Here is a 15900-nt window from a genome sequence, read left to right on the forward strand (position 1 = left end):
TGTGGACTGAGTAAAGTTGGCCGCAGGGGCAGAGGGGTAAATAGCATAGCCACTGTAGGGTTAGAGGATGTAATAAGGGGAATGTTTTATTGTTTGTCTGCCAGTACCCCAGTACCGATAACTCATAAGTGTGCGAGACTCATATCGATCAGCTGCCGTGGTATAAATTTCAAACGGGAGTAACGTGGATTAGTGAAGACATGGTGAAAAAAGCTTTAGAGGAATTCTTTTATTTAAATAGTATAAATCCTAAAATCCAGCTTAGCATGGACGTGGAGAAGGACAATGCAACATCCTTCTTGGATGCCTTCGTTATGAGACAGACTGATGGCAGCTTGAAACATAGTCTTTCGGAAGGTTACACATACCGACAGATACTTGCATAAGGATTCCAATCATCATCCACAACAGAGAAGAGGTGTAATTAAAAGTCTAGGGACAGAGCTAAAAGGATTTGTGCGTCGGAATACCTGGACGCCGAGTTAAAATATCTAAAGCATACTTTTGAGCAGAGTGAGTACTCTAGGAAGGAAATAGAGTTCTGCAACCGAAGAACAGGAGGCCTAAGGACAACGATAGGACATAGTGATGGAATAACACGGTTTCTGTACCCTTCATCAAAAAAGTAACGGATCAAATCGGCAAGATTTTAAGGAAACATGACGTTCGACCGATTTTCAGACCAACTAAGAAAATGGGCCAAACACTTCGTTCCGTTAAGGATAAACGTCCCCCTCTGTCTGCAAGTGGTGTATACAAGATTCCGTGTACGTGTGGTAAAGTCTACATTGGAACTACAAAGAGAAGTGTGAACACACGTTTGAAGGAACATAAAAGTCTTTGCCTACTAGGGAAAACAGACAAGTCAACCGTGGCGGAACACGCCCTTCAGTCGGGTGATCACGTAGTGAAATTTTCGGAAACTGAAGTGTTATGTACTGTGATGAACTATTATTCACCGCTATATAGAGAAGCCAGCGAAATATATAAACATGGGTATAATTTTAACAGAAAAGAGGAAGCTATGAAACTCAGCGATATGTGCACAGTGGTGCTACAGAATCGATGAGAAGTTTTTATTTTTGACGTAGTGTGATCGATAGTTATATTTTATCCTAGACAGGGTTTACCTCCGAAGATGTCCAACGTAGCTTTGAACGAAACGTCAGGGATAGATGAGTTCTATGGACCACGGCCATACAAACCAGAATAATTCTCTGCAGCTGAAACATCCGGTCGTGAAAGCCTTCATTGTATGACTTCAGTATCGACGTGAAACATCGATGTTTAAACGCTCTGCATCGATATTTTGTAAATGTTGGTGATCATTGAACATTCTTAGTTTGTACCGTTATGCTCAACAATATGTTTGTCAGCAGTGCTAGAGAATGGCCAAATAACCCGAAACCTGGATCACAGAAAAAATATATTTTACGCAACAAATGGCAATAAAACGGTTTGCCTGTAATTGTTTCATCAAATACCCGGAGTGAAATCAAAGAAATTATCGTTGTTGTAAGCACTGCCCTTTGAAGACTTTCTAACTAGACGTATCATTTCTAAAAATCTTGTATAATCGTGTGAAAGTAGACTCTTTCGCCAGAAGATGATGAGTATGGTGCTCGTCAAAACGTCACGGTATGTCAACAGTAAACATCAGGCACGAAAAGCGAGAGCTTTTTTTTTTCATGTTTGAATAATCGTCTTTCAGAGGCCGAGTAATTTATAAAATACGACCCGTGACTTCACTGAAACATTGACTTCGTTAGAAAGTGCTAGCGGAGGGCCCCTGTGTATGAGGAAACAGGAGGGAAACAATTCACGGACTGGCAGAGGGCCACTCCTGTACACACGGTGTTGCGTAACAGGCAAGGACGAGGTCGACTTTCTCCGTTCACGGCGAGTCACACACACACACACACACACACACACACACACACACACACACACACGAACTGCCGTCTGGTGTTACCCGTCGCTGCGATTCGTCACGAGTTAAGTTTACGGTAATTTATTTAATTTTGAGTTAGTTCCGTGTAAATTCCGAATACTTAGTAGGCCTATCGTAGCATTTTTCCATCATTCGCTTTTCATTAATGTCACGCTAAACTTGATTTATGGGATTACTCACATCTACCGCTAGGGTTTCAGAAATACTACCTTACAATTGTAGGCCTATAAACAAAAAAAATGTTCATCAATGGATAGACACAGACCCCAAATTCTATACGTATCTCACTGTCAATTGTGGTTGTCTTGTGGTATTTGAAAACTGTCAGTTGCACAGTCTAATTCCTGCCATTCATGCACCGGCCTGTCGCGGTGGCCAACAGCGAATGTATACGCTGTCCTTGTGGAAAACGTAATTCTGACAGTAGTGGTAATAGAATTGAACTTGACAAGGCGTATGAATGGTAGATGAACCAAAGAACTGCTTTGTTGGACTCCTAGAGATAAGAAGAGACCGATGACAGTATAAAACAACGGAGATGCACATACCTGAAAGCCAAACGAAGTGAGGATTCTACACCGAAGCGCCAAAGAAACTCGTGTAAGTGTGCATATTCAAATACAGAGATATGTAAACAGGCAGAATACGGCCTTGCGGTAGGCAACGCCTATATAAGAAAACAACAGTCTGGCGCAGTTGTTGGATCGCTTACTGCTGCTACAATGGCAGATTATGAGAATTGAAGCGAGTTTGAAAGTGGTGTTATAGTCGGCGCACGAGCGATGGGACACAGCATCTCCGAGGTAGAGATGAAGTAGGAAATTTCCCGTCCGACCATTTCACGAGTGCGCCGTGAAGATCAGGAATCCGGTGAAATATCAAATATGCGACATCGCTGCGGCCGGGAAAAGATCCTGCAAGAACGAGCCAACGACGACTTAAGAGAATCGTTCAGCGTGACGGAAGTACAACATTTTTGCAAACTCTGCAGATTTCAATGCTGGGCCAGCTCATGTACCCTTGATGACTTCACGACACGAAGCTTTACGCCTCGTTTGGTTCAAAAATGGTTCAAATGGCTCTGAGCACTACGGGACTCAACTGCTGTGGTTATCAGTCCCCTAGAACTTAGAACTACTTAAACATAACTAACCTAAGGACATCACACACATCCATGCCCGAGGCAGGACTCGAACCTGCGACCCTAGCAGTCGCACGGTTCCGGACTGCGCGCCTAGAACCGCGAGACCACCGCGGCCGGCGCCTAGCTTCTCCCCGGCAACACTGTTGATGACTGAAAACATGTTGCGTGGTCGGACGAGTCTCGTTTCAAATTGTATCGAGCTGATGGACGTGTACGGGTATGGAGACAACCTCATCAATCCCTGCATGTCAGCAGGGTTCTGTTCAAGCTGGCGGAGGCTCTGTAACGACGGGGACGTCTGCAGTTGGAGTGATATGGGGCCCTTGATATGTCTAGATACGACTCTGACAGGTGACACATACGTGAGCATACTGTCTGATCACCTGCATCCATTCATATCCATTGTGCATTCCGGCGGACTAGGGCAATTCCAGCAGGGCAATGCGACACCCTACACGTCTATAATTGCTGCAGAGTGACTCCAAGAACACTCTTCTGAGTTTAAAACACTTCAGTTGGCCACAAAACTCTCCAGAAATGCACATTAATGAGCATAACTGGAATGTCTTGCAACGTGCTGTTCAGAAGAGATCTCCTCTCCTCGCACTCTTACGGATTTATAGGCAGCCCTGTAGGATTCGTGGTGTCAATTCCCTCCAGCACTACTTCCGGCATTAGACGAGCCCATGCAACGTCGTGCATGAGGCACTTCTGCGTGCTGGCTGCGACCCTACACGATATTAGGCAGGTGTACCAGTTTCTGTGGCTCTTCAGTGCAGAAGAAGTCTTTATCCATCAGTAAATGTCAAGTGGTTCATAAAGTGCTAGTTGTTGTTGTTGTTTATGATGATGATGATGATGATGATGATTCTGTGATTAATACAATCAAATCATTACCAAATAACTTGTATTTTGCCTGATGCTAGTTTCATCTACAATGAGAAGTACTTTACCTGACAGAATTGAATTACAGTGACTGTACGCCTCTGAGGTTCAGATAATTGTCTGAAAGGACATTCTGACGCGAATCAACAGTTCCTAGGTGCTTATTGCCAGGGGACATTGCTGTGTGCCCTGTCTAATTAACGACAAGACTAGGTAGGAGTTTATTCCCCTGTTGCAGACTGCATGTACCATGCACATGCAGTCTGCAGTTGTCCTAAAACAGTAAGTGGTGTTGAGGATGGCGATATATATATATATATATATATATATATATATATATATATATATATATATATATATATATATATATATATATATATATTTATGGAAGGGAAAAGAACTGTTCCTAAGAAAATGAAAGTCAAAACTGTGCTTATTAACCACCAAATATACTGACACTGATACTTCAGAATTTTTACTTACACAATTTTGTTAACTGAGCGGATATTGTTTGTATGGGATTTCGAAATGGTTCAAATGGCTCTGAGCACTATGGGACTCAACTGCTGTGGTCATTAGTCCCCTGGAACTTAGAACTACTTAAACCTAACTAACCTAAGGACATCACACACATCCATGCCCGAGGCAGGATTCGAACCTGCGACCGTAGCAGTCGCACGGTTCCGGACTGCGCGCCTAGAACCGCGAGACCACCGCGGCCGGCTGGGATTTCGACATATTATTTTGCTGTCAGGCAGGAAACGTTCAGTTGCAGATTGGCTGGTAACACGACAAAAAACATGGTAAACTGAAAGTACAGCACTGGGGTGCACTTGCCACTACTCTACATCTACATCCATACTCCGCAAGCCACCTGACGGTGTGTGGCGGAGGGTACCCTGAGTACCTCTATCGGTTATCCCTTCTATTCCAGTCTCGTATTGTACGTGGAAAGAAGGATTGTTGGTATGCTTCTGTGTGGGCTCTAATCTCTCTGATTTTATCCTCATGGTCTCTTCGCGAGATATACGTAGGAGGGAGCAATATACTGCTTGACTCTTCGGTGAAGGTATGTTCTCGAAACTTTAACAAAAGCCCGTACCGAGCTACTGAGCGTCTCTCCTGCAGAGTCTTCCACTGGAGTTTATCTATCATCTCCGTAACGCTTTCACAATTACTAAATGATCCTGTAACGAAGCGCGCTGCTCTCCGTTGGATCTTCTCTATCTCTTCTATCAACCCTACATGGTGCGGATCCCACACTGCTGAGCAGTATTCAAGCATTGGGCGAACAAGCGTACTGTAACCTACTTCCTTTGTTGTCGGATTGCATTTCCTTAGGATTCTTCCAATGAATCTCAGTCTGGCATCAGCTTTACCGACGATCAACTTTATATGATCATTCCATTTTAAATCACTCCTAATGCGTACTCCCAGATAATTTATGGAATTAACTGCTTCCAGTTGCTGACCTGCTATTTTATAGCTAAATGGTAAGGGACCTATCTTTCTATGTATTCGCATCACATTACACTTGTCTACATTGAGATTCAATTGCCATTCCGTGCACCATGCGTCAATTCGCTGCAGATCCTCCTGCATTTCAGTACAATTTTCCATTGTTGCAACTTCTCGATACACCACAGCATCGTCTGCAAAAAGCCTCAGTGAACTTCGGATGTCATCCACCAGGTCATTTATGTATATTGTGAATAGCAACGGTCGTATTGCACTCCCCTGCGGCACACCTGAAATCACTCTTACTTCGGAAGACTTCTCTCCATTGAGAATGACATGCTGCGTTCTGTTATCTATGAACTCCTCAATCCAATCACACAATTGATCTGATAGTCCGTATGCTCTTATTTTGTTCATTAAACGACTGTGGGGAACTGTGTCAAACGCCTTGCGGAAGTCAAGAAACACGGCTCCTACCTGTGAACCCATGTCTAAGGCCCTCTGAGTCTCGTGGACGAATAGCGCGAGCTGGGTTTCACACGACCGTCTTTTTCGAAACCCATGCTGATTCCTACAGAGTAGATTTCTAGTCTCCAGAAAAGACATTATACTCGAACATAATACGTGTTCCAAAATTCTACAACTGATCGACGTTAGAGATTTGGTCTATAGTTCTGCACATCTGTTCGACGTCCCTTCTTGAAAACGGGGATGACCTGTGCCCTTTTCCAATCCTTTGGAAAGCTTCGCTCTTCTAGAGACCTACGGTACACCGCTGCAAGAAGGGGGGCAAGTTCCTTCGCGTACTCTGTGTAAAATCGAACTGGTATCTCATCAGGACCAGCGGCCTTTCCTCTTTTGAGCGATTTTATTTGTTTCTCTATCCCTCTGTCGTCTACTTCGATATCCACCATTTTATCAACTGTTCGACAATCTAGAGAAGGAAGCACAGTGCAGTCTTCCTCTGTGAAACAGCTTTGGAAGAAGACATTTAGTATTTCGGCCTTTAGTCTGTCATCCTCTGTTTCAGTACCATTTTGGTCACAGAGTGTCTGGACATTTTGTTTTGATCCACCTACCGCTTTGACATAGGACCAAAATTTCTTAGGATTTTCTGCCAAGTCAGTACATAGAACTTTACTTTCGAATTCATTGAAATCCTCTCGCATAGCCCTCCTCACACTACATTTCGCTTCGCGTAATTTTCAGTATCCATTGTACGTTCTGACCTCCTCCAGACAGACACCGAATTTTATAAATGATGCCTTGTCTCAGGAACCGTGAACCTTGTGTTGTAAGCCGGCTAGAGTGACCGAGCGGTTCTAGGCGCTACGGTCGCAGGTTCAAATGCTGCCTCGGGCATGGATGTGTGTGATGTCCTTAGGTTAGTTAGGTTTAAGTAGTTTTAAGTCCTAGGGGACTGATGACCTCAGAAGTTAAGTCCCATAGTGCTCAGAGCCATTTTGAACCTTGTGTTGTAATAAATAAACAAACACCGTGTGGATCACAATTTTTTATTTACTGTAAACCGGTTTCTTTCTGCGCTGCAATGCATCGTCTTGCGGCGCCCGAGGTGAAGGCGATCTGCGCGGGAACTAAAAATCGGCTGTCGGTAAATAAAACGTTGTGACCCAGACGGTATTTAGTTATTTATTTATTAGATACTGAATTCATACGTGTGTGTGTGTGTGTGTGTGTGTGTGTGTGTGTGTGTGTGTGTGTGTGTGTGTGTGAGTGAGTGAGTGAGTGAGTGAGTGAGTGTGAGTGTGTGTGACAGCGGCTCCGTTGTGTGGAACTGATTCTACGAGTCACTGAAAGCGTTAAGGGGCAGTCCTGACACATGAACTCTCAACTGTCACCTCGACAGAGATTGATCGGAAACGAGTCCAAGACAGTGATGGCGACCTAGATGTGCTCAGCGGTATCGAGGTCAAGTGGCTCACAGTCTGATTCAAAGTAGCTGTTATTGACAGCTAGCGCGCCTGACTGCCCCCACCAGTAACACGGCAGTGTCGGCCCCCACTGTGTTTCATTTCCGCAGCGCAAAGTGTTGTGCCTGCCAATTCTCAGTAAGACGTTCCAGTAGGAGATTGGTGTAACGTGTAGTGTCATGTACATCACGATGTGGACTAAAAGAGGCACATAACGGGGACACTTTGGGCATCTTAACGATGCGTGAATTTTAGATCTTTTACGTGAGATTTGTATGAGATAGTCTTTAAAGAGATTTTCTCTCGCCGCGAAAAGCTCCTTGTCTCTGTCTTAAGGCGCGGATCCAGTGGAAGACGGGGTCGTAGGGGTCAAGACTTCCCCAGCCACAAAAAGCACAAGAAGCACCGATGCAAACAAATTATTATGGTTATATTGAACCATTGCATACTGGCACACAATGCTTAGAGAAAACAGTTGTTCAAAACGGCTCCAAGCACTATGGGACATCTGAGGTCATCATTTCCCCAAACTTAGAACTACTTAAACCTAACTAACCTAAGGACATCACACACATCCATGCCCGAGGCAGGATTCGAACCTGCGACCATAGCACCAGAAAACATTGGGCATTAAGAAGGGAAGAAATGAAACTTTATAGGTAGAGTCTATGTGATGGTATTTCAGTGATTACAGTAGCAAATCACTTGGCAGTATGATCCCACTTATGAGTGTGACGTTGTAACCAATCTCTCCTGGATGCTTGCACTGATTCGACCGTAAAGCTGTTGTATCCTCTCCTGCAACAAACTACACCACAACTCTCGGAACTGCTCCTTGATATTGAGTATACTGGCACTGGGATAGAGTTGATGTTCGAGCTGGTCCTACAAATGTTCCATCGGTGCCAGATGTGGGGATCTCGCTGGCCACAGTAGTATATCAACATCACGCACAGACAGTTCGTAGAGACACGTGCGATATGTGAACGAGCATTGTTCTCTTGAAAAATCGCACTAAGTTACTGTCGCGTGGAAGGAAACATAAGAGGATGCGGGATCTCAGTGACGTACCGTTGCGCTATCAGTTCCCTCAATCACTACCAATCATGACCTGACGTCAGCTCGATGGTATACAGATGTCACTTCTTTTCTTGTTTCTTGATCCCCGGCTACTTGAGATCTCTTGAGAAGAGTCAAGATAAAAAGTTTAGTAGTGGCGTGGAACAATCTTTTGTGGGTGAATTCGTTTATGACTAATAATCTGTCCAGTTCACGTGAAATAATTATGTATAATAGAAGTGTTCATATTAACCTTATTAAACTTCCACAAGATTTTAATAATTCCACCTGGTTCAAATGGGACTTGAACATCTGAGGTCACCAGTCCCATAGAACTTAGAACTACTTAAACCTAACTAACCTAAGGACATCAAGTAGATCCATGCCTGAGGCAGGATTCGAACCTGCGACAGTAGCGGTCGCTCGGTTCCAGACTGAAGCTCCTAGAACCGCTCGGCCACATCGGCCGGCTCGGTTTTACAGAAACGCTCAAGCGGCTATGGATGAGCCGAGACACTTGTTCGCTTATTTTGAGTCGTCCTTCACTGAATTAAGTTTCTGGGGAAATTGGACGATGGTACTTACTATATTCTTCTCAAGCTACTGCAGCGCTCCCTGCCTCATCGAGGAAACGGTTGATTTCTCTTAATAATTGACAGTGACGATGCTATAGCAGATCTTGTAGCTGATGCGATAGAGAGAAACTGGCGGCCTTTTGTGCTATGGAGTGTGTGCAATGCGTTCTGCCCGCTGCTGCAGGAGCGACACGGCAGGTGGGTGGCGTGTCTTTCGCGCCTCCTCCGTCGCCGCTGCTGACGCAGCCCGACGACGTGCCCACGGAGGCGGTGTGCGCCGCAGACGTCGACAGCAGTGCGACGCTGGAGACACCAGCGCCGCGCAGCGGCTGCCCTCAGGACCAGCCGTGCCGCTGTGTGCACGTGCGCCGGGTCCCGCTGGGCAGTGCACTCGAGATCGTCCTCGTGAACCAGGGTAAGCTGTAGTCCTAAGTACAAGTGCCAGCAACGCCACATAGTAACATCACACCTCCGTTACTGTTTTTGAGATATCAGGGAAATGCTCGACGAGAAACAATGGGTGCCAATAGGAAAGATTTTTGCATTAAGCTATCCGTCGTCATAGAAGTGAAACTAATTACCGATACATGTGGTGTCCCACAAGGTTCCTTTTTAGGACACATCTTCTTGTGTAAGATACCAAGCTATTTTTTTTTTCAGATGACACAGACATTGCAATAAATACCCGCCATGAGAGCGGAGAGCGCTAACGCGCTGCTTCCTGGACTCGGGCAGGCGCACCGGCCCCGGATCGAATCCACTCGGCGGATTAACGACGGCGGCGGGTGTGCCGGCCAACCTGGATGTAGTTTTTAGGCGGTTTTCCACATCCTACTAGGTGAATACCGGGCTGGTCCTCACGTCCCGCCTCAGTTACACGACTCACAGACATTTGTAACACATTCACACTATGTCACGATTTACACTAGACGCAGACAGCTGGGGTACACTAATTCAGACCCGGGGGGTATGGGGTGGCAACAGAAAGGGCATACGGCGACCCCTAAAAATTAACTATGCCAATTCCGTCCTTAACCCTGCCGACCCTGCGCACAATGCAGGATAAAGGCAGTAGCAAAAAAAAAAAAAAAAACCATTGCAAAAAATTATGAATGAAGTATACTTTTAGAAAAATTGGTTCGTAAAATTTTCATGGACATTGGTATATGGTTGATAGCCAATTTACTAAATTCTGAAAAGGCACAGTTTGCATTGCAGAAATTGTGAGAGGTTTCCTCCCGGTAGACATCCAAAATATGGCGACAAGCAGACAGAAGAGGCCTACAGTGTTAAATTCTTGGGACAATAAATTCATAGCACAGAACTAGTGGTTCGTCTAAACAGATCTTTATTCGCAATGCGGGTGTTATCGCACACGCGTGGTGTTATAATAAAGAAGCTAGCATATTTCGATAACTTTACTTCCAAGTCAAACGGATTCAGTATCTGGGGCAACTCATTGAACCAAGATAAATTCTGCCGTGTCCAATGTGAATTATCTGTGGTGTGAACTCAAGGGCGTTGTGCAGAGTCCTATTCAACACTGTCGGGATACTAGCTACTACTTCCCAATTCATTCCTTTATGACATCTGTTGTAAATAACACCGCTGTGTCCGGCCCCACACGACTCGGCTCGGTCACCGATTCCGAACACGCGGATAGCCGAGCATGACCGGTCACCGCTGACGTCTCACCTCGCCTCGACCCGGCTCGCTGCACTGTACTCTTTTTATACAAAGGTAACGTTGCCAAGAGCAGCTAAATTCATAAAGCACTTGGAAAGTAAAATGATATTTCAATACAATCGCTGATAGATGACGAGTCTCATTTCGAAACAGAAGATATATTTTTCCTTTCATTGATAGGCATTATGCTGTTTCGTATTGCATCAGCTTGTTCTTTGTGCTTATAGTAGAGGGACGTGGCATGACATCTGCCACGCTAACTTCTCCATAATGCGCACCTAGATGAATTAATTTTTTGGCCTAGTTCTCTGAAACCTTAACCGGAAACAGCATTAAAAGTCTCATATCTTTAGCATACATTGCAACACATTTTTCTGTAATACTACTTTTTATTATTGCTGGTATTTCTGAAGGAGCTGTATCTTTGTGAGGTTTCTTGCAAACTGTGTTTCTTTAAATGAGTGGTTCCCGGCTGGAAACACAATAATGTAGAGCAGGTTATGCACGATACGTACCCAGTAGACGCACGGTTTTCGTCTCCAACTAACAGAAATGTTCTCCTTACTTGGCTTTTTGGGCCTTCCCGTTCCTTCAATGTATAAACATTGGTTTTAGTCTTATGTCTTACTGCACTGGCTTCGTCGCGCTGTATGATTACAGAGAGAGACACACCACAAATGAGAAGCCCGTACTGGCTATAGACTCACATGGATAATGACACGTGTAAAATGTTTGAAGTTTCATGCTAGGTATTCGGTCACAGCTTCTACGCTCGGTCACTAGAACTAGTGCGGGCAGCCTACCCAGTTAGGGTGTGCTCGCCCCGTCTCGTATTTTGTGCTCGCTTATTCGGTCATGCAGGACTCTAACCGGGATGTTATAATTAAAGCGCAGCTGGTCACGAAACTTGGAAGCGAAACTTGGTAGGTATGCTAACGCTTTGACGAAAAACTGATTTACGCCGGTAAACAGATTAGTTCCAATTGTAGCCACCAGGTGCAAATCTAGCGCCTATACACTGTTTGTACAACGGTATGACATCCACGCTATCATTTGACAAGTCAGTGAACAATATGATTATAGAGAAGAGATTCCGTGCACTGTTAACGAGGTGTTTTAACGTGTTATCTCCAGGCGTTTTCCAGATGCATGGCCTACAAGGTCACCTTATCCGAATCCATGCGACTTTTTGGTCTGCAAATATCTAAAATAATGTGTTTTACCAGGGACACCTTTGGTCCCTAACTGATCTGAAAGCCAGTATACAGGAACACACTGCCCAGATTCCACCGGAACTGCTACGAGCAACTGTTGCTGATCACGTCGTTTTACGGACGCATCATCTTGTCGACGTCTCCGGTGCTCATACTGAGCAAACTGTGTAAACGGCAGATAATAATCAGATCAACATTATCCCTTTGTCTCTTGTTTGACTTTCCTACCCACGTCCCGCTACTAATCCATTACACATGGAAACATTGTGTTAGATTAGTTAGGTTTATGTAGTTCTAAGTCTAGGGGACTGATGACCTCAGCTGTTAAGTCACATAGTGCTTGGAGCCATTTCTTTTAACAGAGATCGCAGCAGCACTACGTCTTGGCAATTAGTGTCTAAACACAGTCAAGGCACAATAACCACTCAAAGAGGGGAAAAAAAAACACATCAAAGCTGTCGAGCTACACGCCATGCCAGTCTGCATCAACACGGCGAGGACAACACACTGCCGGAAAATTACGTTAACGACCAGAGCAGGTAAATGGAACGTTAACGGCCACAAGGCAGAAGCTACCGCTGGTGCACTTCATTAATAATTTACAATCATTTCAATAGTTAAACATCATACAGGAAGATTGGTGCGAGACTTTGCCGACTCCAGCTCACCACACGTTGCTGCTTGCGGGAACGGTCCAGGGAGCAACAACTGGAAATGAATGGAGAGATGTCGCAGCAGTTGAGGTGTCGTAACAGGTTAACTGATTACTCAACTCCAGCATCCAGGTCCGGTGGGCGACGAACGTTGCAGCTCCCGCAGCCAGTGCCTCACGACTGTGATCGCGCGTGTGCGCCGCCAGCAGCTCCGCGGAGACTTCCTCGCTGCTCTGTCGCAACCGACCGACTCACTACTCCCGTACGCAGACAGCATTCATCAGCTCAGTGCAAATCACAGGAGCTACACACAGATCCACATAAACGTTTGCGCGAAGAACTCCGACAATCCCAAAACCAATCACCGTGGAACAACAGGAAGAAATGGCAAGTCCACACACACAGAGTTTCCATAACCAGTCGCCGACCAAATATACGTCGTCTGATAAGACGACCGACCGAACGACCAACCAAGGTCTTGCCTACTCAAATTGTGTGTGTCGGTAACAGTCGGGCGGGTCTTGGCTGTCCGGAGCTGACTGCAGCTCCAACCCGACGCAACTCGATGTCCGTTCGGAACTCAGAGACACGGCGACCCGCGCCCTCTGGCTCGGACCCACCCATGCAGAGGTAACTCTTGCCCGTCGGCGACGACTTCTCTGCACGAGGAAGGAACCGACCCACGTCCGGCGAGATGACCAACTGACGAGGCACAGAAACGGTCGAAAGACCAAATACACGTCGCCCGATGAGACGACCGACCGAACGACCAAGGAGCGGTCGTTCCCGCTCCAGTCTCCTTCCATCGGACAGTTCATGTGTGTGGCCAGCGGTCGACCAGCACCGGCTATCTGTGCCTCACTGGCGCTCCGACCCCCCTGAACTGCCGACACACGACGATCCGGAAATACGACAGTGCTTTTATCGATAAACGCTGCTTCTGCCACTCACGGGCAGGTAAGACAGGAACTTAGTGACGTCAGTAAATCGAATAAGAAAACGAGGCGGCAGTACCGTAAAGAGAAGATAACAAACCATAAACGGCATGAACACGAGTGGCGCAAGGCTCAGGCGTCTAAGCCAAACATGTTAACAGCAGTAGGGTAACGCATCATGTTCAACGTTTTTGTACTTAACTGCCAGCCACATTTCTCCGAATTGGCGAAAGGACTTGCGGCTGCAAGTCAGGAACCAGCGCTGGGTAGGTCGCAAAGGAGCAAAGAGAGCCAGTAATATGTGTCCTCGGTGATTAAAGACATGGCTGCGTCGGTGTCTAGTTGGAACATCACAGACTGGACGAACAGCGTCAAAGCTTAAAGTGAGCTTCCACGGTGGCAAGGTAACCGCCAGTTCCGCAGCCGTGACTGCGTGTACCACAGCACTGTCCTCACGCTGCCGCTGACCTGGCGGCTGACGGGTCACTTGTTGACAAACGATGGACAGGTGATCACTCTTTCTGCTGGCACAGCAGTTTCTTGCACGGTGCGGGCGTCGGCTTCTGATGTGCTGGCTGCTACACTCCAGAGAGGACTGAAGGTACACTGACGTGCGTGACATGTCTTGCAACGCCAAGAAGCGAGGGCGCTTCTGATCCATCCTTACACTGCGAAGAGGGTCAAGCGATACTGAGGGGTACCACAATCATCTCTCGCGAGACACCGGCAGTCTGAGTGGCCGTGAACTCAGATGGCACCCAGGGGCAGAAATAAGAGATCATGAGCAGCAATTCTAGCATTTTTAGACTTAGAGAAATCTTTTGACAACGTTGACTGGAATACTCTCTTTCAAATTCTGAAGCTTGCAGGGGTAAAATATAGGGAGTGCAAGGCTATTTACAATTTGAACAGAAACCAGATGGCAGTTATAAGAGTCGAGGGACATTAAAGGGAAGCAGTGGTTGGGAAGGGAGTGAGACAGGGTTGTAGCCTCTCCCCGATGTTATTCAATCTGTGTATTGAGCAAGCAGTGAAGGAAACAAAAGAAAAATTCGGAGTAGGTATTAAAATCTATAGAGAACAAATAAAAACTTTGACGTTTGCCGATGACATTGTAATTCTGTCAGAGACAGCAAAGGACTTGGAAGAACAGTTGAACTAAATGGACAGTGTCTTGAAAGGAGGGTATATGATGAACATCAACAAAAGCAAAACGAGGATAATGGAATGTAGTCGCATTAAGTCGGGTGATGCTGAGGGAATTAGATTAGGAAACGAGACACTTAAAGTAATAAAGGAGTTTTGCTATTTGGGGAGCAAAATAACTGATGATGGTCAAAGTACGGAGGATATGAAATGTAGACTGGCAATGGCAAGGAAAGCGTTTCTGAAGATGAGGAATTTGTTAACATCGAGTATAGATCTAAGTGTCAGGAAGTCATTTCTGAAAGTATTTGTATGGAGTGTAGCCATTTACGGAAGTGAAACGTGGACGATAAATAGTGTGGACAAGAAGATAATAGAAGCTTTCGAAATGTGGTGCTACAGAAGAATGCTGAAGATTAGATGGGTAGATCACATAACTAATGAGGGGGTGTTGAATAGGATTGGGGAGAAGAGAAGTTTGTGGCACAACCTGACTAGAAGAAGGGATCGGTTGGTAGGACATGTTTTGAGGCATCAAGGGATCACCAATTTAATATTGGAGGGCAGCGTGGAGGGTAAAAATCGTAGAGGGAGACCAAGAGATGAATACACCAAGCAGATTCAGAAGGATGTAGGTTGTAGTAGGTACTGGGAGATGAAGTTTGCAAAGGATAGAGTAGCATGGAGAGCTGCATCAAACCAGTCTCAGGACTGAAGACCACAACACATCGAGCAGGAATCATCAGTAGACTGGTGCTTCTGACGATGACATTCAACTTATGGAACCGGAGAGTCGTTGGTAAAAAGCTTCAAGAGAAATGTCTAGAGTTTTAAGAATTTGAAGTACGTTACCAAGACTAGGATCAGACTTAGCTAAAATTTTCGGATCGATCTCCCTGTCAGAGGTAAAGCGCAAAATCACATCTCGAATCAGTGTTTCAGCTTAGGAGACCTTACACTTCTGACACGTCAAGTTTCGCCTGTCTGTGAGCCCCTGCAAGTCTGACTTTCCATGTTGTTTATAACACTGATTAAACTCCAGCCTAGCCGCAGCAAGGTGTGTCTGCTACCTTAGCACCCTGTTAACAGAGCACTCAGTTAATTAAAAGACGATTCATTAGAGTGCAAGAGAGGTTTTAGTTTTTGCACCACTCCGTATAAACGATTACTAGAAGACAAACGCAAAGCGCTTTGCTGCCTACCAGAAATGTTAGAAGCAAAACAGTGGGTTTCGAAACGACGGAGGTAACTTCCCAGTTCTCC

General features: G+C 45.6%; 1 protein-coding gene across 4 annotated transcripts in view; it reads left to right on the top strand.

Annotated features, from left to right (window-relative positions):
- Window positions 1–15900, top strand: part of LOC126353852 (uncharacterized) — a 301397-nt gene that overhangs the window by 258078 nt on the left and 27419 nt on the right. For all 4 annotated transcript variants that reach the window (XM_050003012.1, XM_050003013.1, XM_050003011.1 and 1 more), the window contains exon 9: window positions 9188–9418. In XM_050003012.1, the coding sequence (XP_049858969.1) occupies window positions 9188–9418 (231 nt within the window). The remainder of the gene's footprint in view (window positions 1–9187; window positions 9419–15900) is intronic.

This window comes from Schistocerca gregaria, chromosome 3 (assembly GCF_023897955.1).
Source record: "Schistocerca gregaria isolate iqSchGreg1 chromosome 3, iqSchGreg1.2, whole genome shotgun sequence".
NCBI lineage: Eukaryota > Metazoa > Arthropoda > Insecta > Orthoptera > Acrididae > Schistocerca > Schistocerca gregaria.